The sequence below is a fragment of the Pelodiscus sinensis genome, chromosome 2, assembly GCF_052426305.1.
Source record: "Pelodiscus sinensis isolate ZL-2025 chromosome 2, ASM5242630v1, whole genome shotgun sequence".
In the NCBI taxonomy this organism is placed as follows: domain Eukaryota; kingdom Metazoa; phylum Chordata; order Testudines; family Trionychidae; genus Pelodiscus; species Pelodiscus sinensis.
The window spans coordinates 223421500-223449476 of record NC_143053.1 but is presented as its reverse complement, the minus strand read 5'-3'; the positions used below and the strand labels follow the sequence as shown (position 1 = coordinate 223449476).

General features: G+C 40.3%; 1 protein-coding gene across 1 annotated transcript in view; it reads right to left on the bottom strand.

Moving 5' to 3' along the window:
- Positions 1-27977, bottom strand: part of MALRD1 (MAM and LDL receptor class A domain containing 1) — a 438222-nt gene that overhangs the window by 6710 nt on the left and 403535 nt on the right. Inside the window, exons 38-39 of the mRNA XM_089776725.1 lie at positions 3889-3971; positions 3695-3791 (exon numbers count right to left, since the gene is read on the bottom strand). Coding sequence (XP_089632851.1) covers positions 3695-3791; positions 3889-3971 — 180 coding nt within the window. The remainder of the gene's footprint in view (positions 1-3694; positions 3792-3888; positions 3972-27977) is intronic.

The window sequence follows — 27977 nt, the reverse complement described above, 5'->3', positions numbered from 1 at the left end:
TAAAATGCCAAATGGTTGGATTTTTAGGAAAAACAAAAAAAACTGAATGTGAAACAGCTCAGAGAAAATTGAGGGTTTTTTAAAAACATAACTAGAACCTTTTCCACAAAAAGCAAAGGAAAGAATTAATCATCTTGGGTTACACACCAGATTGCATGGGTGATATTTTGCTAAACACAATCCCATGATGGAGCAGCAGTTGTTTCTTTTGTGCAGATTCCACTCACCATAAATTGCACTGTACAGAGATTGGAGAAAGTTGTATTGATCACAAAAACACTTGCCAGTGTTTAAAAGAGATCCTTGAGTGGAATAATGTTTTTTAATGGAAAAGTCAATGTATCTGGATTTAATTGGTTTGGATGTGACAATTCAGAATTCTGACTTCAAAACCAAACATTGTCAGTTTTACCCAGAACACAACACACAATGCAACATCATTTATGTTATAAGAAGAGCATTCCCCCAATTGAATTTACTATACTCATAACCAAAACAGAACTAAACAAAATCACACAGCTATAGGACAGACCAGTCAATTCTAATTATCCTCATCTCTTGAACACATAATTTATAGATGTTTCAAACTGTAAATCTAACAAAGTCTTTGTTCTTAAAATATTTACAAACTTTTTTAGACACAATTTATGTTTGAAAAATATAGTGCATTCATTTTATTCTGCAGAGGAAATGGATGTCAGGGTTCAATCTGGGTAGACTCAAAAGACAGTTATGGTAATTGATTTAGAATTACTGTACCTCTGGGTTTCTTGCTTGATTAGGCTGCTAATATACTGTCTTGGCTATCAAGTTCTGTACTTTATTTCCTTTTCAGTTACTTTTTTTTTTCTACTTTGTGGGGTTTTTTAAGAAAACCTTTGCATCCCTCATTTTGGTGATGTCCAACGCTAAGACTGAGGCAGTGTCTACTTTTTCGGTAAAGGGATGTAAATTAGGCATATCGATATTGCAAATGAAGCCGGGATTTGAATTTCCCACACTTTATTTGCATAATGGCAGCTTTTTTTCGAAATGGAGCTTTCGAAAAAAAATGGCAGTTTAGACGGGGCATTTTCAACAGAACTTTCCCATTTCAAAAGATCCTGTGATCCTCAGGATCTTTGAAGAGTACAAGATCTTTTCGAAACTGGGCATTTCTATCAAAAATGCCCCGTCTAAACTGCTATGGATTTTTTTTTATTTCAAAAAAGCCCCATTTCTAAAAAAAGCAGCGGTCACCATTATGCAAATGAAGCACGGGAAATTCAAATCCCAGCTTCATTTGCAAAATTGACGTGCCTAATTTACATCCCTTTATCAAAAAAGGGATGTAGTCTAGATGTAGCCTGAGTGATGTCTTTGTTTTCTCTCTTCCAGTTATTTTGTACTCTTTGTCCTAAGTGTAATAGACATCAGAACTATAATTTATGAATAAAAGAGCAAGAACAAATCAAGATCTTCTTACTGTGTCATTGAGTGTCCTTTCCAGGAAAATGGGGTGGTGGTGGAATTTTCCCCTTTACAAACAAAGTTGTCATTTGGAGTGCTTTCTTAGGCTGATTAATCAGTGTATGTTGAAGAGCTACATGCTTATTGACTCCCCGTTTTGTGCTTTGACTGCAAGACCAATCTCTCTCTTTCCTCTGATCAAAAGATCAGTCTGCATCTCTGTTTGTGGGATGGGGGGAAATAACTGGCATTAAAGAGGATGAAAATCAAGGGGAAGATGGGCAGAGAGAAAGATGAGGAGAAGGACCTGGTAGGAGAGAGAGACTGGAAAGAAAAACAGAGAGAGAGAGATACCAGAGGTATCTTGGAAAAGCTATGCTACATCCAAGGAACGTGTCCGCTTTTCTGAATATTTTTTGAAAAGTAGACACGCTCTTTTGCCGTTCCTGTAAACCTCATTCTACGAGGCATAAGGGATGTGTTGAAAAAGCAGGTTTTTCCAAAATCTAGCGCCATGCAGATGCACCATATTTCAGAAAAGCCTCTTTCGAAAGAGAAGCAGAAAAAGATATGCAAATTGTGAATCTCAATTTGCATATATTTTTCTTGCTTTTCTTTGTAGTCTAGACATAGCCAGAGAAAGAGAGAGAGACTGTAGAATGGAAAGAAGGGCTGAGAGAAGTGGAATGGAAAGGCAAAGAGTGTTACTAAGGCAACCCCAAGAGGCTTGTCAGTGATTTGTGAATCTGAGGGTTATTGCTCAAAGATTTTAAAAGACGAGTGACTGGTTAAAGAGAACCTATGTAGCAGCATTATAGAAACAGCACTTCAGCATTCCAGCCATTCTTGCAATGGTTTTCCTTTCTCCTTTGATAGTTATGGAGGAGGCATTTTATATTGTCGTACATCAGCAGACAGATAGATTCATTTTATTTGCCCAGCACTGCCAGCACACAAGGCACATGATAGACAGGGCCCAGGCTTTGAAGAGCTCACAATCTAGATGGACACGTACAAAGATTATATGTGAACAGAAAGGGAATGTCTACACTAGAAAATTTATTTTGAAATAGCTCCTGAAATAACTATTTTGAAATAGCGTTTCCACACCAAAGGGAAGCCTTGAAATTAATCCAAGGTAGGCTCCCTTAGCTCTGGTCTACACTAGAGAGTTACTGTGAAATAACAAGCGGAGCATCCAGACTACAAAGCCTGTTATTTGAAAATAAGGGGCTGGTTATTTTGAAATAACAACTCCTGCTTTCCACAAGGAATATTGCTTATTTCAAAACAGTTTTTTGAAATAGCAGTAGTGTGGATGCTCCACTGCTGCTATTTCAAAATAACTACTCCCCAGAGTCATCCAAAGGAATTACTCCCCAGGGGCTGTAAGTCGAGGTAGCGCATCCACCTTAAGGGAGCCTTCTTTGGACTAATGTTGAGGCTTCCCTGTAGTGTGGACACACTAAAAGAAAATAGAGTGGGTGTGGAGAAGAGGATGGGGGAAGAAAAAGCACTCTGAAAGGTAAAGAGGAAGAGAGCACACATCTTAGTAATGCCACAAATCTTGTTTCAATTCTTATTTGTTTATTATTTATATAAATGAGTAAAGTATTCAGTCTTTTGGAACTAATCTTTTTATTAGAATAATGTTTCTATTCTATGCAGAATAATTTTCACAGGGACAGGGATGCTTTACAAAAAAAATTTTCTGTGCAACTATTTTAGAAAATTGTTAAGGCAAAATTCTGCTCTCTGAAGAGCACACAGTGCGCCTGCTGGCTTCCAGGGGAGATGGAGGTGTGCATCTAAGAGCTGAATTTGTACTTAGAGATTTTGAGTAACCACAGATGTCTCCTATGTCCTCCCATTTAAAGACTAAGTTAAAAAAGACAGGTGTTGCTGAGCTCTGATAGATCCTGGGGCTCTGTAATTCAGTGATAATGGCGCACTTAAAGTACTCTAAACAATTAAGATGCATTTCACTGTTTTCACTTTGAGGTCCACTGAAGTTAGCTTATGGTGCAAAGCTAGGTTTTGTGTTTATAGCTGCATATACAAGGCAAACAGACTGAAAGGAGATTTAAAAGCTGAAACCACAGAATCCGGGCAATTAGCCATTGCTTTGTGGTACATTTTTTGGTGCTTTTGTGCGCGCGCGCGCACACACACACACACACACACACACACACACACACACACACACACACACACACACACACACACCCCCCACGGCTTCACTTACATTTTTGTTACTTTCTTCTTCCAAAGGACACACAACACAACGATCGTGATTTTGATCAGTAGGAAAGCTAATGCAATGCCCAAGCCAGTCCAAATATCTGCAAAGTCAGACGAATGAAAGAAATGAATAAGCCCAGGGAGGGAAAGACTGTAAGAATGTCTTGAATCCTGTTAATGTCTTTGTAAATGACCCACCATTTCGAAGGAGAATTGGAGCTGAACCTGGGGGAGGATTAACCTTGATGTGGCAACGATTTCCTTGCCATTCTTTTCCACATCTGGGAATAAGATAAAAAAGAAATTTGTGAGAGAGGATCTGGGAGAGCTTTCGAGCAGAGAAGGTAGGGAACATGCTAAAGCAGGAGTGGGAAACCTAAGGCCTGGGGGCTGGATGAGGCTCCTGGGTTGTCTGGATCTGGCCCCACAAGGCTTAGGCCCTCTCCCAGCATTTGGGAGTCTGTGCTCATACTCCAGCACCCTCCTTGTAGCGCCCAGCCCCTGACTGATTTTTCTGTGGGTCAGTGACCCCCGACCCAAAAAAGGTTTCCCACCCCAGTGCAAAAAGATGACTGGAAGCATGGGAAAGCCTAACTGAGGTAATCCAAATGCTTGGAAGGCATGTATATCTGTGTCCAGAATGCAAAACCTGCAGGAGCAAATTTTATGGAATGAAAATGCAAATTATAAACACAAAGACCAAACCTTACCGGATGATAAACAGCACCCTGCTTACTCTGCCATTACTGTCCATCACCAAACAGCCAGGGCTGGCTTAAGAAAGGCAATCTACAGGCTGCAGCCCGGGGACCTTGGCTAAGTGGGGGGTGGGGGGCTCAAAAAGTTCTCCAGCCTGATAAAAGTGCAGCATGGGCCCTGGGCTGCAGCCACTAAAGCCTCTGCATTCTGGCCCTGACTGGCAGGTCTGGAGGGCATGGCTCCATGTGCTACTACCCCTCTTCTCAGCCTCCAGGCTAGGGACAGAAGTGCTGGGACTCTCTATCCCTGTGTTTCCCTTGCCTGCAGGCTCTGCCCCCCTACAGCTCTCATTGGCTGCTTCCAGCCAAGTGCAGGGCAGCTCTCAGCACATCCTGTCCCCTCCCATCCCTGGGGCCTGACATCAAAGGGAAGTTGTCCCAGGTAAATGGTCTACACTCCAACTCCCTATCCCAACCCTAAGATCCCTTTCACACCCTAAATCCTGCCCAGATCCTACAACCCACCCCATGCTCCTGCCCTGAGCCCCTCTCACTCCCTAACTTCTTCCCAGACCCTGCATCCCCATCTCCTGTGCTGAACTATCTCTCACACTCCAAACACCTTGGACCCAGCCTGGAGCCCCCTCCTGCACCACAAATGCCTCATCCCCAACTTCACCCCAGAACTCACACCCAGAGCCAGAAACCACACCTCCTCCTGCACTCCAACTCTGCCTCAAACTGCAGTCTCCTCCCACACTCTAAACTCCTCATTTTTGGCCTCACCCTGAAGCCTAGAGGGCACCACAAAATGTAATAGCCCTGGACCTCCAGAAGAGTTAATCTGGCCCTGTAAACAGCATCTTTCTATACTAATAGCTGACCAGTGTGATTTATTCACCTGTTTTCTTTGTCTCCGGTATGAATAAGAAACATTACTGAGTAGACAGTCTAGTCTCCCTAGTGGAAAGGAAGGCAGGGGAGCCAGGAAGGGAAAGAAAGTGTGGTGTAAAACCTCTGCCCAATCCAGTATAATGGGGATGTAAGACATCTAACTTTTTGTATTGCAAGTCATGACACCATCTATGTGTTTTGTTAGTCTTTAAGGTGCTACTAGTGTATTTGTTGGTTTTTTTTTTAAAGTTTTCCCCATTATAGACTAACTTGGCTACCCCTCTGAAGCTTTCCGTTATCAGTTATTATAAGTCATGTAAGTTTCAGTTATTGAGTTGGGTAATTTTCTGTTATTGTAAATCACGTAACTCTTAAGTTATTGTAAGTTATGTAATGTTTTAAGTTCCGCAACTTCTTGTAAACTTGTAACTTCTGGTTATTGCTTGTACAACTGTTAAGCTTTGTAACATCCCATCATGGGAGAAGGGAGTGTGTGGGTGTGTGTAAGTGATAAGAGAGTGTGATTAGGGGAATGTCTGTGCCTGGTGGAAAGGAACCATGAGGCTGCAGACTTGGAGCCAGGTGGGGTCTGATATAATCTTCGCTTGCACATGAGTTAGGCAAAAATGCAGCAAAGATGAGAAGAAGAACTTAATATGCATGAGGAGAATGAGGTCTGGACAGGCCTCGCGGTCATGGACACAGAAAAAGAACTCAGTGTACGTGACCGAGCCACCTAGCTCAATAAAGAGAAGAGAGCATGCAAACCACGGGTCATACCATCAGCTTGCCAGCCCAGATTTGTGACTGCAGACAGACAAACTGGACCCACCATGCTTGGCTTCTTTTGCTATCTTTGTGTAACTCATCAATTGCGTGTCTGAATGTGTATGTGCATTTGTGAAGGAGTTCCATTCCCTTTTTCGCTTGATCCAACAGTGCCATTGAATAAATCAATATAAATATACGACCTTGGTTTGGTCTCCAGTGAAATTAGGTAACAGAAAGAATCTGTGGTTTTTTTAATTGCTATCTATTAATTTGTTCTTTTATTTTTCTTTTCAAAATACAATCCTTAAGTAACTTTCCACGGTAAAACCAAGCACCCATAATAAACCAGCCGTCTCCAACCCTTTCAAATGACTATAAAACTGCTGCTCTCTTCACTTTAAGTGAGTAGATATTCAATTGTGGAAACAATAGAGCATACTCTTGAGCTCATCATGTATGAATGCAATGATGAGGCAAAGAATCAGTTTGGTGCAGCAGTTTCATTGACCTGTGAATGCATAAATCCAGAAGCATGTCTGTAATCCTAATATCCAGGAAGTTCTACCATCCTGGTAGGTATGATGGCCTCTTGCCTTTTACAGATGCTTGGCTCCTTTTCTTCATTGCCATTTTGTACTAATATTTTAATTTAGAGCCAATAAATCACACAGACTCTTTTATCAAGTTTATAAAAAAGGACAGGTAAATCCTATATGCACTATATACACACAAACTATTAAAAGAACATTTCAAATGTTGAAAAGTTAGGAAATCCTAAATTCCTTGTACAACCTTAAATTGGGCCTATTATGCCTATGCATTTTATACAGTCTTTAATGATATGGTCACAACCCTTGTTATTTCTCTATAAAGGGATTAGGGGGAAGAAAGTGAGATATCAGAGATCCATGTAGTTTAAGGCCAGAAAGTACCATTAGGTTATTTAGTCTGACCTCCTTTATATCACAGGCCAGTTACTTTATTTATATTCAGCCAGTTACCCCTGTATTGCACCCAACTTGTGTTCAACTGAAGCATATCTTTCAGAAAGATATCCCGTTTTGATGTGAAGAAAATCAAGAGATGGAGAGTTTGCTGCTTTGCAGTTTGTTTCAATCATCAGTCACCTGGCTGTTAAAAAAGTGTGCCTTATTTCTAATTTGAATTTGTCTGTGCTCAGCTTCTAGTCATTGGTTCTTCTTATGCTATTTTACTAGATTAAACAGCCTTTTTGATACTCAACATTTTTACACCATTGAACACTGCAGTCAAGTCATCTCTCAGTCTTCTTTCTGATTACAGTTTGAGCTCTTTATATCTTTCAGGCTACATCTAGACTACAAAGGTAAGTCGGAAAAAGATACACAAATTGGGAAGCACAATTTGCGTATCTTTTTCTGATGTTCTTTCGAAAGAGGCTTTTCCAAAATTTGGCACATCTACACATTCTTTCAACACATCTCTTATGCCTCGTAGAAGATGTTTACAGAGTTGGCAAAAGAGTGCATCCGCTTTTTTTAAAATGTTTTCGGAAAAGCAGACACGTTTCTAGGAGGTGGCATTGTTTTTCTGGGATACTTCCGGTATCCCGGGAAAGTACTGCAGTCTAGATGTAGCCTTCATGTATTGTATTTTCTCTGGCACTGCATTTTTTTTGGTTCTTTCTTGCATGCCCTCATATTTTTCAACATTCTTTTTAAACTGTGGCTGGCAGTACTGGATACTGTAAGCCAGTACTGGTCTCACAAATACTAAATCTAGAGAGAAATTTACCTCCCTAGTCTCCTGGACACACATCCATGCATCCTGTTAGTTCTTTGTGTCACAGCATTGTGCTGTTGACATGATGAGTTGCTTATTCACTATAACCCCGTATTTTCTTCATCAGAGTCATTGCTTTCTGATTTGAGTACTCTAATCTGTAGCAATGGTCTTGTTTTCCTTGTTCTGAGAGGTATATCATTGCGTTTGGCTATACATATTAAGTGGATTAAGAAAAGGCTAACTGACAGATCTCCAAAAGTAGTTGCTAATGGTGACTCATCATTGAATGGGGGTGTTTCCCATAGGATTCCACAAGGACTAGTATTAGACTTGAAACTATTAAACATTTTCCTCAGTAATCTGGAAATAAACACAAATTGCTGCTGACGTTTTGTGAAATGAGGAAAGAGTAGAAAGGGAATTCACTTACTAGTCAAGACTTCCAGCCTTGGCTTCACCATTTATTTTATTTTTTTTCTTTTTATCTGGTAGTAGAGGAAATTTGGTGGTAGTATCAACCACTGAATAAAATGAAAATCCATCCGACAAATCTTGTGTTTGTCATCTAGGGAATTACCCAAATGCTTCAGTGCCTTTCTTTAATTACAAATTGAAATCATTCCAAACAAAAAGTTGCAAATGATGTTTTCCCCATCCAGCTGAGATACCTGGATTTCTTACTGTTGCTGAATGCCCAAGTAGCCTTCTTTCATCTGTGGTGGCAAGAAATCTGTAGCCCTTCTTGACAGATTCAGACTTAGCTGCAATGATCTAGGCATTCCTCACTCCTAGATTAGTTACTGTCATTTTCCATTCTTAGGTATTAAATTGCTGATCCTGTTAAAGTTTAAATTGATCAAGAATACGACAGACTGACTGCTCAACAACACAGGTAGTTGAGAGAACATGCCCCCAAAGTTTTTCACTGGCTTCATAATGAATTTCAGGCCAAACACAGTGTCTTTGGTCCTATTCTCACAGCTGCCCACAATGCACAGCTACACCCTGCATGGTTAGCACAAAGGCAATACTCAGTGGGACACAGAACTACTGGCCTGAAGTGTGAAACTCATCAGGGCAGAAGACCTAACTTTTTCTGATACAATTTCATAATCCTAGAGAGTACCCCTGGAAGACACCAAGCTGGTCCTGAGAACATCAGCATATTCAGAACCAAAGGCAAAAGCCTATTTCTTTGATTAGGCCTTCTCATAGAAACTCTGTACTTAAAAAACAAAAAACAAACAAACAAACAAACAAACAAACAAACAAACAACCGCCCAGGAAATAAACTACACAGAACCAACAAAACCCAAACAACTGAAAGGAGAGAGAGATTTATGTGTACATCTTCATAGGCTTGATTCTCCATTACCTTGTGCCTAGCATAATCATTTGTATTTATGCAAAATGTCATCATTCTGATCTGGTGGTGATTTGCCCCACTCCAGGTAGATATGACTAGCAAAGGTGAACAACAACAGAAACATCAATCTCAATAGCTTTTGGACCTGTTTTGTAAGAAAAAAATAATCTCCAGAAAAAAATGTGCAATGCAAGTTCCTGATTTAATAGCAAATTAGACTATACTCGATCAGGGCTCGGAATATGTTTCCATGTGTGTTTATACAGCAAATTACACACTGGGGCCCAATCTGAACAGAGGCCTTTGGGAATGATTGGAATAATACAAATATAAATAACAGGAATAATATCAGTCAGATAAAAGCAACAAGGAGTCCTGTAGCACCTTATAGACTAACAGATGTATTGGAGCATAAGCTTTCGTGGCAAAGACCCACTTCGTCAGATGACATGCATCTGATGAAGTGGGTCTTTGCCCACGAAAGCTTATGCTCCAATACATCTGTTAGTCTATAAGGTGCTATAGGACTCCTTATTACTTTTGCAGATCCAGGGTACCCCTCTGATATCAGTCAGATATTATAAGGAAATGGAGGCAGATTTCTTAGCTTTCCTTATAGCAATAATTTTGGTCTCATAGGGCATGTCTACACAGCAGAGCTAAAGCTGAAATAAGCTACGCAACTTGAGCTACATCAATTGCGAAGCTTAAGTCGAAATAGCTTATTTCGGCTTTTGGCCCTGTCTACACAGCAAGAAGTCAGAGTTTGAGCACTCTTCCTCTGACTTTCCTTATTCCTCATAAAATGAGGGTTACAGGAGTTGGAGTAAGAAGTCCTCCAGCTTGACATTATTTTGACATTATGCTGAAATAACTTCTTGCTGTGTAGACATGGACTATGTTATTTCGGAACAGCCTTAATGTCTTGAAGTAAACTTTAATTGCTCTAGCATAGGGGTTGGCAATAATTTTTTTTTGGGGGGGGGCACTTTCTCACTGCAGACCATTCCTGGAAGGGGGGGGGGGTGGCTTTAGGCAGAAAGGGAGGGGACTTGGGCAGAAGGGGTGGTTCCCTCTAGGCACCATGTATGGGGGAAAGACTTCAGACACTCCACCATGGGGCAGAGGAGCACAGGAGGTCTCTTCCGCCCCACACTCCAGCCCTGCCAGGGGCACACAATGCCCAAAGGCAACCCCTAGGCATTCTGAACAGCTGGCAGTTCTCTCTGGTGCTGCGTGCCCCTGGCAGGGCAGGAGACAAGAGACTTTGTGCACTTCCTCTTCTCCCCAGGTCCCAATTGGCTTGGCAGTGGTGGAGCACGTGAAATTTCCTGCCCTAACCCTGCTGGGGTGCGTGACCTAGAGGGAACTGCCAGCTGTTTTGAACAGCTGCTGCTTCCTCTGGTGCTGCATGCCCCAGTTGGGGGAGGAGACTTTGTATGCTTCCTACCCCCAGGTTTCTATTGGCCTGAGGGTGGGGACACGACAGGGTGGGCTGTAGGCTGGATGCAGCCTGTGGTCTGTACCTTGCTCACCCCTGCTCTAGTAGCTTCAGGTAGGCCAGTGCAGCTTGTGGTATAAAGCCAAGAGAAAGGCCACTTGAAGTCAAATTAATGAAGGCAAACATTTCTAATTACCCTCCCACTGCTGTGTTTGCACTGTACTCACTGCACATACTTTTAGTTGAAAGGCAGATGAGTTGTTTCCTTCAAAGTCACTATTACTATTAGCAGGGCTCGGCAATTAAGGTAATCTACTCGCCACAGGCGAGTAGATTATAGTCCGGCACGGTGCCGCAGCGCGATCAGTGCATGCGCAGCGTGCTGAACCGCGCAGCTGGTGAGCGGGGCTCGCTGCGGCTCAACAAGCCCTGACTAGTAGTATATATTAATAGTATATTATTAGTTTCCTTTGACATTTGGGCAATTGGGAATACATCATTATTATTATTATGGGAAAAGACCTTCCAAGCCAGAATTCAACATGCCCTCTGGACAATGTGTCTCCACCAGCAGGGGTAACAGCGATTTTGAAGGCATCCCTGAAAAAGCCTTTCCTATCCTGCAGCAATTCACTTTAATTTGAAGACAGGTGACTGTGGAAATCACTGAATAAACCCTTTGGGCCATAAAGCTCTGAAGTTTCACATTAGGATCATGCAATTAATTTGCTTGGAGTAATTGCTTGCTGACTAACTACCAATGGCACATTTCACAGAAGTGCTAGATTTCTAAAAGCCATCCAGCTCCTACCAAAACTAGGGAGATAACCTTTCCTATCCATCCAGGCAAGGGACATTCTCATAGTAAAAACAGGAAGAGAGAAATACGGATGAATCATCTTTTACAATCGTCCCACCGCAGTACACAATCCTAATCTATTATGCCTGATAAACTGTCTTCTGCTATGAGCAAATTCAGACAGGAGAGTCACCCTGGAATGGCTTGGCTAAGACTTCCAATTTTGCTCCTAGGATTTCCAACTCATTACTCCCTAATACCTACAGTGGTAATGCTGGGGAATGAACTATAGCACTGACTATGTTTCTGCACCCCAGGCCTTTGGTCATGACTCATTTAATTCAGAGTTAGGAAATAAGAAACAGGCAAGATTTTTTCCTTTAACATATTCGTACAGGGCAGGTCTAATTTTCCAGGAACATATCTGGATGGCACATTCTGCATCCCAGGCTATAGAACTCTACATTACATTAAGGCCTGTAAATATAAAATTCAAACCAATTAGAACTGAGCAAATGCTTATTTCCAATGCCTTCAATTTGATTGGAATATTTCCGCCTTACGTCTGATTCTCTACTTGTGCAGTCATTTGCACTTGTGTATAATGGATGTAAAATGCTCCTTCTCTGATGTAATAGCACTATATACCACTCTTGCACAGGGGTAAATGACCTCACTACATTCTGTACCTCCCTTAACTCTGTTCCTGGACCACAGAGCCATGGGGCACGAGTGCAGTGGGAGGGGCCAGCGACTCACCTGGGAGTCTCGTGTGGGGGGAGGGACACAGAGGTGCAGGTAGTGTAGTAGAGAGTTCTGCTCCCTGTGGCTGGGAGGTAGAAGGGGTCGGCAGTGGCCATGGAGCTCCAGCCCCAGCTGCTGAGCTCGGTTCTGGCAGTGGAGCCAGAGCTCTGGCCATGGAGCTCGGGGTCTGGCAACAGCAGGTAGGGAGCTCCAGCCTGGGAAGCCATGGCTGGGCAGGCAGCAGTGGTGCCAGACTGGAGCCCTAGCAAGGGGCAGGAGTTCAGCATGCGTCATATTGGGAGGGACCTCTCCATGTCCGGCAAATCCCCTTGTTCAGGACTGGTCAGGTCCCGAGGGGTGAGGTGAGGGGACAAGGGAGGTCTAATCTGTAGTACAAGGCAGTGGAGAAGCAGACCCCTGACCTTCAACTGCAGCAGTGTTTCTCCAAGTGGTCCATGGACCTTCTCTGAGAAAACTGCTACTGGGCTGTACCAGTTTGTTTACTTACTGTCATGCTGCTTCCCGCAGTTCCCCTTGGCTGAAAATGGTGAACAAGAGTCACTGATAGCTGCGAGGCTCCGTGGCTGTGGAGCTGGTAAGTAAACAAACCAGGGGGGCACTGTAGCAGCTTTCTCAGAGTGAATCTGTGGACCACTTTGAGAAACACTGAACTATAGAGGCAATAGAGCTCCTCATTAGCCAAGAAGGAAAATCACTCAATGAGCTGTATTTTCAAAGAAGGGCTTGATGTATTTGAATAACTAAATGCTGAAAGTTTCTGTTTTCCCTACAGCAATAGTTACGAATGTTCCATAATGAGGAAGCTGTATTGATGTCAAACAGTGTTCTGCAGTTCTATTTTAGAATCCCGCAATACTTTATCAATCCATTTTATTGGCAATTCCTCATTCCAGGACTCTCCTGCTTAGTGTAGGATTTGATAAAATGCAAAAATATTTTTAAGTGAAAATGATTGCTTTAGCTAAAAGTATTAAACTTACCCTCCTCCTGTGAAAGTTAGTTTCTTAAATTCCAGAGAAAATTTCAATAAAGTACTTTGAAAGGCTGCTTAAATCTCAGAATACTTTCCATGGTAAGACAAATCACTGCCAGGGAATTTTTGTGATAATGGAAATGCCACACAATAGTTATGTGTTTGATTATTTTAGTCTATACACATAATAAATATAATGGAATACTTAGTTAATGGTAATTTGACATGTTATGAGAACACAATGTACTAATTAGTAGTTAACCTACCAACATCAAACAAAACTCAGAATTTTCATAAACCCTCCCACCTCCATGTAGACTCAGACCTTCATCAAGTCTCTCCCTTAAAGAATAGCCAGAGAAAATAGAAGGGATTGTGGACAGACACAATAAGCATATAAAATGTAAAAGTATCGTTGGCACACCATAGGAAATCAAGTTTCAACTTCTGACACAACTCAGTCTGCTTCTAACATATGGTCCTTGGTTACCTAACGGAAAGTACAGCGTTAACCAGCCCTGCCCCTATAACAGCATCAAGCCACACTGTTTTTCCTCTTCTTCACCCCAACCCCCCAAACTAAACTTTAGGGTTTAGCTGCTGGGCCAAACTAAACTTTTTTTTCCCCACTGGCTCCTGAGATTACAGCTCCTTGGCAGCTAAGACTACCCATTTCTATGGCTCCAGGGCAGCCTCCAAGGAAAATTTCATTCCCTTTCATAGAGGATTTTAAAGTTTCATTCCAAATCAGAACCAATTTCAAAATAACAAAGTCCTCTCTGAAATGGATTTACCTACCGCTGCTTAGCTCTAGGTTTAAGCTTAAGAGTTGCATAAATATTAGTTGCCTATCTTCAGCTAGTATAGAAAGGGTCTGAATCTGATCACAATTACATTGCTTTTAAACTGGAGTAACTCTATTGACTTTACTGTAATTACTTAATTTAAACCAGTGTGATGCCCACCAAATTATTTTTTTTCTCTGTATCTTATATCCTCCTAAAGGAATATACATACATGCAAATTACTTGTTTAGTCATTTGTCTTGGTGGCATCATGTGGTTTTGGTCTGCAAAGCAATCTCTGGAATATTATTACACAATAAGAGAGATAGGATGTAAGAGAAAGTTACACTACCTCAGATCTTCAGTGAAAGAACTGTTTGTTTAAGTAATCCATAAATCCAAGTTAAAATATATGCTCTACACTGTATTTTATGGCAGAATTTGGCCCAGTGAGGACTACAGAAATGAAATGGAACTATGCCTATAGCAGACAATGAGACTTGAAATCTATCATTTCAAATGTGTACAATCATTTTAATGCTATCTTCCTCACCTTTGTGTCTAGATTTAGAGATTTTTCACTGTCATATAAAATAACACTGCTGGCTAAAAGCCAATAATGAGATACTACAGAAAACAGCTCCTGGAACTGAAGAAAAGAAAGGTTTATGCTAGGTTCAGTAAACAGAAAAAATGACTGTCTTGCCAGCTAAACCATTAAACAAAATAAAACTTACAAAATCTAGTTTCCAGAAGACACGTTTGTTTTATTTTTTATGTAAACGATTGTTTTTGATGGAAAATTTCTAGCGAAAAGAACATTACAACACAATCACATTTAGAGGTCAAACCACCAAACAAAGCTTGTCATTTTAGCTAAACTGTTGTTGACATTAAAATGCAACACCATTGAGAAGAAACTGAGAGGCTTGAAGTAGTATAGCAGGTCAACATACTGGCTTTTTGCCACTAGAGATCAGAGTTCAAATAATGACTTAAGTCACAAGTGAATATCCATTGGATTCATTCTAGTCCACAGTTTTTGCAAAACTCTTTGAAAAACTTCCACGCCACAATGCAGGACAGTAAGTTATCCACCTTAAGACAAACTTTAGACTTAAAATAAGAAAGAGAATTGGTAGAGGACATAATAGGTTGCAAACTTCTGACCTGAGTGCAGAAGGAACAAATATGGTAGCTTTAGGATAGACTTGATGGCTCCAAAGAGGAAAGCTTTTGCTTAATGATAATTTTGTTACTAGACCAGATGGGGATTAGAGATCAATAAAAAAAATAATAAAAGACCTGAATATATTTACTTTGGCTAGATTTTACCACAATCACCTTCATTTAGCTGTTATTTGTTTTTATGTCTGTTTATTTATATTCCCCCCCTCACTCCTCCATAGCCTCTTATTGCATTCCTTCTTGATTTAAAATAAACACATTTATTGTCATGTTAATTTCATTATGATTTACTCTGTTTTTTTAAATCTGTAATTCTAGTGTTACTTGTCTCTTGATTATATCTTCATGTCTGTTTTAGCATTTCCATATTGGAACGCTATAACCTTTTTTGGATTTTTGTCTCTTATTTTTCTCTTATCTGAAGCTGTTTTGGTTCTGAAGTTCAGTTGAAAGCATCTTTTTTTTACAAGCTGCAGTTTGCTGAAATGAATAAACTGGGTTCCTCAATAAACATTGTCTTTTACTGTGCAATAATCAGGGTTTGTTTGGGGCATGGTGTTATTTAGACACTACCGTACTATCAGTTCTATGGTGATAGAAAACGGGCCTTTATCTCAATCAAAGCCAGTCTGCCTATCTGTTTTCAGGTGCTGTTTACCTTCTGAATATCTTTCAAATGAATGAATCTGCAAAGCCCTGATAAAATTAAATAGTCAGTCATTTAAAGGGATTGAGCAACTACTGTGTTTCATTGTATGTGTTAGACCGCACATCTCTTTTTTTTTTTTTTTTAAATCTGATAAAATTCCTTTACAAAAAAATTGTTATATGGTCTTATCAGTTGAAATGGCCTGTTTTAACCTGAACCTGCCTGCGTAGGGCATTACTCCTGCCAGGTAGATTGCCGTACATATTGGAAATTATAAACCATTTTGTCATCCCCAGATAATCATAAATTCTTCTACTCCCACTGGATACAACATTATACAACAACGTCTAACACAGCCACTTCTTAATATTTTACAAATCAGGTGCACAGCTATAGTACCAAAGGGCATCAATAATTATGAAATACATCCTTTCAACACTTTTATTTTCCACGTTTCAGTTGTATGCTTCCAGTAATATAAAGTAGCAGCCCTGAATTGCTGAGCTTCCATGTGATACAGAAGCAATGGTTTACATTCCATTTGAAGCATTCACTCCCTAGCAAAGGCTACACAATAAATTGTTGGCATCATAGGCACCGACTCCATGAGTGTTTCAGGACTTAAACACACATGGGAAAAACCACAGCATCCAAAGGGCTGGATTAATCTTTGGGAGAGCATGGCATCAGGACTGTGGTCCCACCCACCGCTTTATCCTGAAGGCCTGTGGCTTCTTGCCCTCAAGGTCCTGCCCACCAATTGCATGGAGGGGAAAGGGTGGAGAAAAGCACCTACAAGCAAAAAAAAACCCCTTCAACATTTGTGATTGGCATATTCCATGTGCCACTACGGACCATGAAAAACAATAATATTATTGTGACCTCCTCATCGATTGTAGTCCTCTTTTGATATCCACAACTGAATTCCATAGAAGTTAGGGGAATTCTTGATTCATTTTCATGAAATATAGCTTAAATTATAAGATATTTAGGATACTATATGAACAATTACATCAAAAATCCCTGACATTAAAAGTCAAGCCCGCAAGCATTAGGAAATAGAGAATTAAGGATGCCTCTGCAATTGTAGTTCAGACTTCTTTTGCATAGGCATTAAGAGAATTTCTACACAGCACCATAACTCGAAATTTGAGCTAGGCAAACTGTGTATCTTATTTCAATGCTATTTCAAAATAGCTTATTTAATCATTTGGCATTGCCTACACAGTGCCAAATTTTGAAATAAAGAGCTATTCTGAAACAACCCTTATTCCTCGTAGAATGAGGTTTACAGAGATGTCGGAATAGTGAGCCCAAAATAACAGGCTTGCTGTGAAGATGTGGGATAGCTATTTCAGGATACTACAGTAGACGTAGACAGTAGACAATGCAGTGTAGATGAACCCTAAGAGAAGATTTTGAATTACAGGATCAAATACTATCATGTATTTCTCCAGCACTGGAAATGTTACCTCTCACATTTCCTAATATCTGAGTGCTTGACTTTGCAACTGCAACACATCAATATTAAAATAGTTTTTGGTATGTAACTTCCTTTATTTTTTTAGGAAAAGGAAAACCAGATTTTATTCTGAAAAGTGTAACAACTCCTCCATCATTCCCAGGGTTTAACCCTGCAACTTCAGCATTGAGAATGACCACATTAGCTGGCAATAAGAAAAGAATCAGTCTGTACCCCCATTCCTAAAACTTTTACTAAGCAAATGACACATGGCCTGGAAGCTGCTTGTGTGCCAGAGTTCAATGGTGAGTTGAATGATTACACTTGGCACTCTGCTATCACAAAATCCTGCAAATCCTCCTTAGTGTCCAACACTCCTCTAGTATAAAGTGGAACCCTATGGGTAAGAAGGAAGGTATGTCCAATAGCTTTGGTGTCATTTCTCCACTCTGTAAACCAGTGGCATGGGGGGTTCTAGACAAGCCAATGATCCCTTGAGACTTGAACCACAGGCTACGTCTAGACTGGCATGATTTTCTGGAAATGTTTTTAACAGAAAAGTTTTCCGTTAAAAGCATTTTCGGAAAAGAGCATCTAGAGTGGCACGGATGCTTTTCCGCAAAAGCACTTTTTGCGGAAAAGCGTCCGTGGCCAATTTAGACGCACTTTTGCGCAAAAAAAGCCCTGATTGCCATTTTTGCGATAGGGGCTTTTTTGCGCAAAACAAATCTCAGCTGTCTACACTGGCCCTTTTGCGCAAAAGTTTTTTTTTACTAGATAAACTTTTTTTCTACCAATTCTAGTGAATCTGTTCATATGATACTAGACCGGCCTCAGGTTTTTGTCTATTCTCTAAGGTATAACTGAGGTCCTGTATTATAAGACTGTCAATTTTTATGTCCATAAATGCTACCTCAGTCTTCCAGAGATGTAATGGTTTCTACCAATTTTACAGCCCACTGTTTCAAAATAGACTTTTTATCTATCAGCTCCACAACCTTTGCTGTTTTGATATTTATATTGTGGCAGTACCCAAAAGCACAGTCAGGATCAGGATCCCTTTGCTCAAGGGTCTGTACAGCTAGAAGAAAGAAAGAATGGTCCCCTCACTTACAAAATTCACAATATATATATATAAAAAAACAAACGCTGGGTAGAAGGAAAGGAAATAAATTTTATAAGCAAAATGGTAAGGATGATGATATGCATGTGCCGAAATAACATAGCCTGCATCTACACACAAACAGTTATTTTGACATAAGGGAAGTTGGGGTAAGAGTGTTCTCTGTCAAAATGACTGCTATGTAGACAGCGCCAAAAGTCAAAATAACTTATTAGTAATTAACGTAGCACAAGTTGTTTAGCTTATTTTGAGATTATCCCTGCTGTATAGATGTACCCTATGAGTACCTTTACACAGCAGGGCTAAAGCCAAAATAAGCTACGTCTTGAACTATGGCAATTGATTAGCTGAAGTCAAAATAGCTTAATTCCGCCTTGGGCGCTGTTTATACAGCCGGAAGTTGAAGGAAGTGTGTTCTTCCTTCAACTTTCCTAACTCCTTGTAAAATAAGGGTTATGGGAGTTGGAGTAAGAAGTACTCCAGCTCAACATTATTTTAAAATAATGGCTTGCAGTGTAGACACACTCTTTGTTATTTAGGAATAATGTCATCTATTCCATGATAGCAGGGCCTGATTTATGATGTTTGCACATTAGGAGATAGTAATGCCAAAGTCCCTTAAAATAAAAGATTGTTTACATCTATAAAGTACTAATTATAGCCAGTTCCTCCTCTTTTACATTTTTAACTTATCTCTAGCTTATTTTCTGATTTTGAAAGACCCTATTTACCTGCACGTATACTTGTTCTAGTGGTCCAATACTACTAAAAAATAAGATTAAAAATATTAAATCCCTCTGCTATGTCCTCTGATCCATAACCCCATCTCAGACTCATTGAGTAACACCTATTCCTACTTTAAGGGTTTTTTCGGTCACCAGCAGCCATTTCAATTTGTTAACTTAAATGATACTCCAAACTTCAGAGGGAGAGCCTCAAGGCTGTGAAGGTGCAACATTATGTCTGCCTCTGGCCTTCTAGAGGTCTGGTTTTCATGTCTAAGGGACTGGCTGAGGCTTCTATCCCATGGGCCTCGCCTCAGGTGGGGCTTAAATTCAGGTTTCAGGAGTGGGTTGGTAATGAGGAAATCTGCTCTGACTCCTTCTCTCCGGGTACGTCTAAACTACACGGCTCCGTCGACGGAGCCATGTAGATTTGTTTATTTCCGCAAAGGGAAATGAAGCCGCGATTTAAATTACTGTGGCTTCATTTAAATTTAAATGGCTGCTGATCTGAGCCAACAAACAGCTGATCAGCTGTTTATCGGCTCAGTGCACTAGTCTGGACGCTCCCTTGCCAACATGAAAGCCCTTTATCGACCTCCCCGGTAAACCTCATCCTACGAGGAATAATGGGGAGGTCGATAAAGGGCTTTCATGTCGGCAGGAGAGCATCCAGACTAGCGCGCTGAGCCAACAAACAGCTGATCAGCTGTTTGTCGGCTCAGCACAGCAGCCATTTAAATTTAAATGAAGCCGCGATTATTTAAATCACAGCTTCATTTCCCTTTGCCGATCAACCTAATCTACATGGCTCCGTCGATGGAGCCATGTAGTTTAGTCACACCCTCCTACTCCCACTGCTGCTCTGGCTGAAGCCAAAAGAATTCTTGTACCTCTTGGGGATCAGGAGGTCTGACCCTGCTCCCTCCATGTGGCTGTCTTTGAGGAGCTAGGCTACCGAGGTCTAGGGAAGTAGAGTAAGAAGGAAAGGGGGTTCAGCACAGCTGGTTGCTTTAAAAAGAGATGTGCATTTTCAATAGCAAGTCACCACGTGATGATTTTTGTTTATTTGCAGTTTCTCATAACTCTTTCAAATGAGGTGCTTTTGTCTGTTACAATTTACTCGCATGAGGATAAACTTTAGTGCTATTCAGTATCCTACTTCCAAAGTTTAAAATATTCTACTAACAAGACCAGAGTAACTTTATATTTTACTAATACCTTGGATTAACAGTGGTGGTTAACCGCAAGACAGAAAGTCATGTGCCAGACTTGACTAGGGCATGGCTCACCATAGCTATTTATTGCTAATCTCATAAAGCTGCCCTTTGCTAGAGCTTTATATTCTCACAAGCTCCAGAAGAAATGCCAATCCATGGGTCGTTCTGTAAAAGACAAATCAAACAGCTGTTTGTGTATGTTCTGGCATTGACAGCTGGTACACAAATAAGTGGTGGGACTGCAGGTGAGTATCTGCAGCCTGCCCCGCTATCCTGCAAGCGTGCTCCCAATATTTAAAGTGAAAAAGGTGGAGGTCAAGGAGATCACAGAGAACTATGTTGGCAATAGATGAGGGAGCTTGGCAGTAGATGAGGGAATTAAAAGGAATGCCTGCTTCTCTCTCTAACATTGTTCAGATCAAAGAACTGGGACACTTTGCAGTAAAAGCTTCAGAAGGGTAGCTGAGTTAGTTTGTAATTGGAAAAACTTAAAAAACAATAAATAGACTAACAGCACCTTACATACTAACAAACATGTAGATGGTATCATGAGCTTTTCCACTTCTTTAGATGACCAGAGTATTAGAAGTCCAGAGCAACACACCTACATCATAATCATCCAAGAACTCAACTCCGCAATCAGCCCCGGTGCAAAATTTATCTACACATCTACACAAGCGATTTCATTCCTGGACCCACCCCACATCAGCCATTACATCAGGGGCTCATTTAACTGCACAACCACTAATGTCATCTATGCCAGCAATGCCCCACTGCCATGTATATTGGCCAAACTGGACAATCTCTATGGGAAAGAATGAATGGACACAAATCAGATATCCGAAAAGGCAACACACAAAAACCTGTTGGAGAGCACTTTAACCTGCTCAGGAACTCATAATGGATCTCCAAGTCACCATGCTGTTTCAGGCCAACTCCACAAGCCAAATACACAGGAAAGGGTTGGAACTTAACTTCATTTACAAGTTTGATTCTTAACAGATTGGAATGAACAGAGACATTGCACACTACCTTCCACATCCTAATGACTTAACCAGCTAACCAAACAATGGTTACTTATAGAGGTGCAAGTTGTTCTTATCTGCCTCTTGTAATTTGAACAATCCAATGCACTATTTTTTTTCTTCTTTTTTCTCTTTTCCCTCTCTCCTTCCCCTGCCTTCTCTTATTTATTCTTCAATCTGGACTTCTAATACTCCAGTCATCTGAAGAAGTGGGTTGTACCCATGAAAGCTCATGATACCATCTACCATCATGTTTTGTTAGTTTTGTAGGTGCTGCCAGAGTATTCATTGTTTTTTATGTTTTTGCAGTAAAAGGCAGGGTGGGAGAAAACAGTTTCTTTTTCAGTGACCTCTTTACTCATCTCTCTTCAGCTCACATTTTCCTCCTTCGATCTCAGTTTTACCATGACACACCACTTCTCTGAATCCTTCAATTAACTCTCCTACCTTCCCATCCCCCTCCCAGCTAAGATCCTGCTAATGCTTCCTCAGACCTTCCTAGCTTCCTCAGACCTCTCTTGACGTCAGAAATGCACCAGATACCTACCTGGCTGCAAGAGGAGAATCTACCCCTTCCTTCCTAGCCTCTCTACAGCTCAGAACCATGAGTCTCAGCTATGGGACCACTACTACACACTCCTCCTGACTCAGAATCTTTCCTTCTCCTAGCTGAGCTGAATGGAGCCAGAGTGAGGTAGGGACATAAACTGTAATCTACTCAACCTGATTTCATAAAGGGATTAACTAGCTGAATTATAGGACAGTGAATTACTTCCTTTCAGGAACAAAGAGAGCACTGGAAAAGAATTGTGATTCAAGTCTGATTCATACTCAGGCAAACCTAAAGTTTTATTCAAGCACTATGGACTGGGCCACTGCTTCCCACCACTGGCATTGGACACAAATGGCAATCTTTGGCCAATGAGAACTGTGATCACCTCCTACCTTCAGAAGTGCAGGTAAATATAGACGTGGGGACTCACCAGGGACTAAACCTGGTGGACTGGAATTTGCCAACTCCTAATCTAGATCGTTCATGAAGATAGAGAACAGACCCAGACCCAGAACTGATCCCTCTAGAATCCCACTTGGTATGCCTTCTAGTCTGACTGCGAATTCTCTGGCAGAGGTTTTCCAGCCACTGATGAGCCCTCTTTATAGTGGCTCCTTCTAGTTTGTTTATTGGATGACAGTATCAAAAGCTTTAATAAAGTCAGGTAAGTCTATCCTGGCTCTTCCAAGGAAAGACATCTCTGTGCTTTGTTCAGCCAACAAACTATAAGACTAGAAGTGCAAAGTGCAGTCCAAAAATAAACCTTGCAATTAACCTCCCATTAAGTCAACTAAACACGGTGTTCCATATTAATCCAAAGACCTTTGCTAGCAGGTTTGCACAATTTTCTGCTTCACTTAAATTTAGCACTTTGGTGTAATCTCAGCTGGCATTTTGCTCTGGACTTGTGTTAGCGGGGTTTTAATGAACAAGGAATGAATAGTACAGTATATCAAACCCATGAAATGTTTTGTGAAGTAGAAATTGAACTGATATTTTACTAAGTGTTATTTCATCACAACATGCACCTGCTTTTTTGTTAAGCTAGTGTCTAGATGAGGCTATACTTGTTTACACCAGCTGAACATTTGGCCCATAGGTTTAAGACACTTCAATAATTTACATATAGCATATGGTTTGATCACAAATTGACATCATATCAACTATTATTACAAATGGTCACTTCGGCTACGTCTACACTGGCATGATTTTCCGGAAATGCTTTTAACGGAAAATTTTTGCATTAAAAGCATTTTCGGAAAAGCACGTCGAGATTGGCAGGACGCTTTCCGCAAAAGCACTTTTTGCGGAAAAGTGTCCATGGCCAATCTAGACGCGCTTTTCCACAAAAAAAGCCCCAATTGCCATTTTTGCGATCGGGGCTTCTTTGCGGAAAACAAATCTCTGCTGTCTATACTGGCCCTTTTGCGCAAAAGTTTTTTGGAAAAAGACTTTTGATTGAACGGGAGCAGCATAGTATTTCCACAAAAGCACTGACAATCTTACATGAGATCGTTAGTGCTTTTGCGGAAATTCAAGCGTCCAGTGTAGACAGCTGGCAAGTTTTTCCGGAAAAGCGACTGCTTTTCCGGAAAAAGAGGCCAGTCTAGACACAGCCTTCTTGTGTAAGCCTATTGCTAGAATTATGTTTCTATCTGAATTACACAATTCATTCACCAAAGTTATGCAGAATTGTTGTCCCATAATACTTAAAGGTATAAAATGCTAAGTGGGGTGAAAAATGAGTTCATTTTCCCATATAAAATACACATTCAATTAACAAATTCTGGAATAAAGCTATAAACACAAAATATGAAGTTGGGATCAGTATTTGGACTACAACCTATAAATCTAAGAGGTAATAACTGTTCCAACAGAATGTTTTGATGTCATATATAGCACTCTCCATAGAAATTTGGGGAGGGAGGGAATGGGAGAAATAAGTGTAGGTCAAATTTTGATGCCTCAGTTTTTGGATGGTGAACTCTCAGTATGTAGGGCTTGATTTTTTAGAGCTAGTGAACAACTATTGCTGCCACAAGTCAGTCTGAAAATCAGTCCCTAATGTTTCTCAAGTTGACTGCCCAAAATATGAAGAATGCATAATACATGAACAATTTTGAAAATGTAGGCCACAATATATACATTTTTCACTTTCATAGACGTTAAAAATGACATCATCTTTTCACTTTTATTGAAGTTAAAAATGGAAAAAATTCTGCTAGTGCATCTAATCGACCTTCCTGCTGATGCGAGAAACCTAAAACTGTGTATGTGTTTTCTCAAATAAGGCTAGCTTCTGAATGTTTTCAACCATTTTTTAATTTTACTTAGTGTGTCCTAAAATGTTGGCTCTGCAGAATAGCTTAACTGGAAAACTGCATCTTTGAAACCTAAAGTATACAAAAAGAAATGATGAATGTTTACTATGAACACAGATTTTCACAATTTCTTCCTCCCTGATAAAGTAAGAAGTGAAAGAGGATAAGTTTTCATATTTGGCATTTTTTGACTGACTTACTACAAAAATGCCCAAATATTTGGGCATAATTATGTTAGCTAGGCATTTAAACTTAACTTTGACTCCTGTCAACATCACAATAGCATTAGTTGTTTATTTCATTTTTTCCCCTCAAGAAACAAACATTATGAGAATTCTCTTTCCATGAGGTTTCAATAAAAACAGCCTTCCTGTTGCTCTGGTCACCCACATGGCAAAAAGGAAGTTAAACTGTTTGCTGACATGTCTCTTGTGGTTTGGACCTGTACCTTCTTTCATAAGCCTGTTGCCAAAAGCTTGGCTTGCACAGACAATATTTTGTGGGTGGTGACTTCACTAGGAACTGAGACCCAAGAATGGGCAAAATATGCTGTTGGATACTGCAGACTAGCCATATCTGTGGTGATTAGGAAAGCATTACAGTTTCCACACTTTTAAAGTTGCAGCAGATGTGCTTATTTTGTGGTGACTGTGCAAAGTAGTTCTCCAGCCCCTAAACTCTGGCTAAGCTAATCACAAGGAAGGTAAGTACATGTACTATTTTCTCATGACATTTCATAAACACAGGGTTCCAAAATCAATGTAGACAGAAGGGCCATTTTGACTCCAATAATACCCCTTTCCCCAGTCAAATCCATTGCAATATGTATATAATTGTGGTTTGCCTGAACTGGAGGAAAGTTCAGAATAATAATTTTGAAACACTGGCATTTCTTCGACAGTGTCTATTTCACTACTAGCTCTATCTATATCAGTTTTTATCTTACTCTTGAGACACTTCAGAAACTACATGGGACCAGCTTCTTGGCCACCTAGTTTTACTGTGTCTTGAGAAAGCCACTGATGGTTGATAATGACATTAGTAAGTTCTGGACATTGATCTAGATCCAGATGTGTAACTTGAAGAAAATCACTGAGAATTACACACAGGAATGTAGCCTACATGTGACCCCCAAGAAATCAGAAAAGAACACATTTTCCATAGTATAAATTTCCAATAATAAAAGATTCAGTCAATGCCGGACACAATAAGTAAGGTACAGTTTAGGGCCTCAGATTATGAGGGGCCCTCTAAATATATATAAAAAGGAGTTTTTAGTTGCATCCTTGCTTATGTATAGGTATAAATGAAAATATAAAAATTAATTATATTTTCATTGTCTTTTTTTGATCCTTCACCATAGAAATCAATAGAAATTGTGTCATTGGCTTCAATGACAGCAGGATCAGAACTTAAAGAGAACATTACAAAGATATCATTACAATGATAAAAGAGCAACAGTTATCAAGATTGAATTTCATTCTCCATATAGCCTATAATTAAGTTACCTGCAACACTTATCTTCCAAGAAAAGTTGGTGAAGTACAATTGCAAAGCCTTTGTCTATTCCATTTGTCTGGTTTTCAACTCTTTGCAATTTTAAATACACAAGAAAAATTAAAATGTTTGAGAATGACTCATTTTATGCTTATGTTTTTCCTTAAATTACATCCAACTGTTTTTTTCAGAACTAAGTTTCCAGAAGGTATAAGCCTATGCCAACACACAGAACATGTGCAACTGGTGATCTTAATGCGCCTATGTGGTTACTGTATTTATTTTTATTCTGTAGCACCTAAAGACTCCAGCTAAAACTGAGTGTTGTTTGTAATAGGTTCTGTAATCTGTAAATACACATAGAAAGAAACAATTCCTTCTCTGAAGACTTAACAGTCTAATTAGACAAAAAAGAGGGAGTTTGGGAGAGAGAAACTATTATCACCATATTACACGTGGTGAACTATCAATTTGTTTAGTACATCCATTATACCAAAAGTAGTGGGTCTTGGATGGGACTTCCTACTGTTACTGTAATATAAATAATAACAACAAACAACAACAACAAAAATACTAAGGCAGAGTGGAAGGGGAGGGGAGGTTTTCTTCTCCTTTTAATTCATGAAAGATTTAGGCTACGGTAGGTTAAAATATTTTATTGAAAACTGCTAGTTTGATGAAAGTATCCACTTCCATGAAAAAATTTGTTTTTCCACCAGAAAATGACACGTTTTGGTATTCTGAAGAAGCTGAAATGTTTCACTGAAAATTTCAGCAGAATCAATTCCACCCCAATTCTCTCAGTTTTGTTGAATTGTGTCTGGAATTTTATCCCCAGCACTAATATTCCTCATAACTCCTACTGAAGGAAAAGCTAATTTCATTTCATGATAATAAGATTTAAATGTTCTGTCCATTTACATAAGAACAAAGCCCAGTGAGCCCAGTACTGCAGGCTGTTCTCCCAATTCTATGACCAAAGACTAATGCAGATATGGCCAAGGTTTACCTTTGACCTTTGGATGACCATGCATTGCTGGAATGATCTGTTTTGGAGTACCCACTGACAGCATTATACTGCCCTTTTTTGGCAAACTGTTCACTTTCACTGGTCTCCAGAAAATCATAGATTGCCTTCTTGTTCCAATCTGAAAAAAAGACTAAGGAAGGTCTGCTTATAGAATTACTCTAGAAATAATGTTAACTCTCTCTGCCCATTCATCCATGGCACTGAAATACCATACCTCGGCAAAAACTTGATATATAATATAGCATTCTTTGAAGACTGTCTGGTGAATAAATGCTATCTTAGCTTGTCTCTGAACTGTGTGTATATCTCCCCCTCATGGAGAAGAGGAGCTTGGTCAGACAATCTCCAGCCATGAAATCTCAGTTGGTTATCTCTTATTTGATTACTAATGTCCTACATATATGCTTTTAGAATGCCCGCAGCAGACCTCCCTTTACTGTTTTTATGGTACAAACTTGGCCAAAGTGCGGTAATTTCACATTTTCTAGGCTCATTGTTATACATTCTTTTTCAGAACGCTGGTAGAACAATCTATACAGTATGTAAGAAAAATATTTAAATACATTTGACTGGCCTGAAACTACTGTACAATCATATCCATAGTGGCTATTGAAAGCAAATGCCAAGCGCAATGTTATTCTATTGACTATATGCATTAAGTTATCAGAAACAATTCTATTGTGCTGAAGATTATATTGGAGTGGAAAAGTTGCAAAGCGAGCTCATGTGTCAAGGATGCTATACCAGGAGTTGGTTATATGGGACAGCATGGGAAAACGATGGGTTCAGTTGAACATGGCATTGAGTTTCTCCAGCCAGGCTGACACTCTTTAGGGCTAGGGACCAGCTTCTTGTTATGTGCATTGCGACAAAGTCCCTTGTTAGCTCCCCATGGGTTCTGCGCTTCTTGACGGTGCCTTGTGTGCCTCAGACTCACAGTAACCCCTTTGTTGCCTTGGAACTTCCCCAGAGGCAAGGGTCCCTGCTTACTGAGTAATTTCTCATCGCAGTCAAGTAGAGGGGAGGGGAAGACAAACCCCCTTTTCCTGGCCTTTGGTCTGTTCCCATCTCCCCGGCACGGTAATCCTCCAAGAGAAGGAGGGTGGGAATCCAGGCCCACCCACTCCATTGGACTCCAGCCCAGGGGCCCTACAGGAGGGGTGGTGGGCCGGGCTTCTTGCCCCATCCTAATACTGCTACCTCTCCCCTGAGCCACTTCACCCACCCCTTCCTTCTATTAT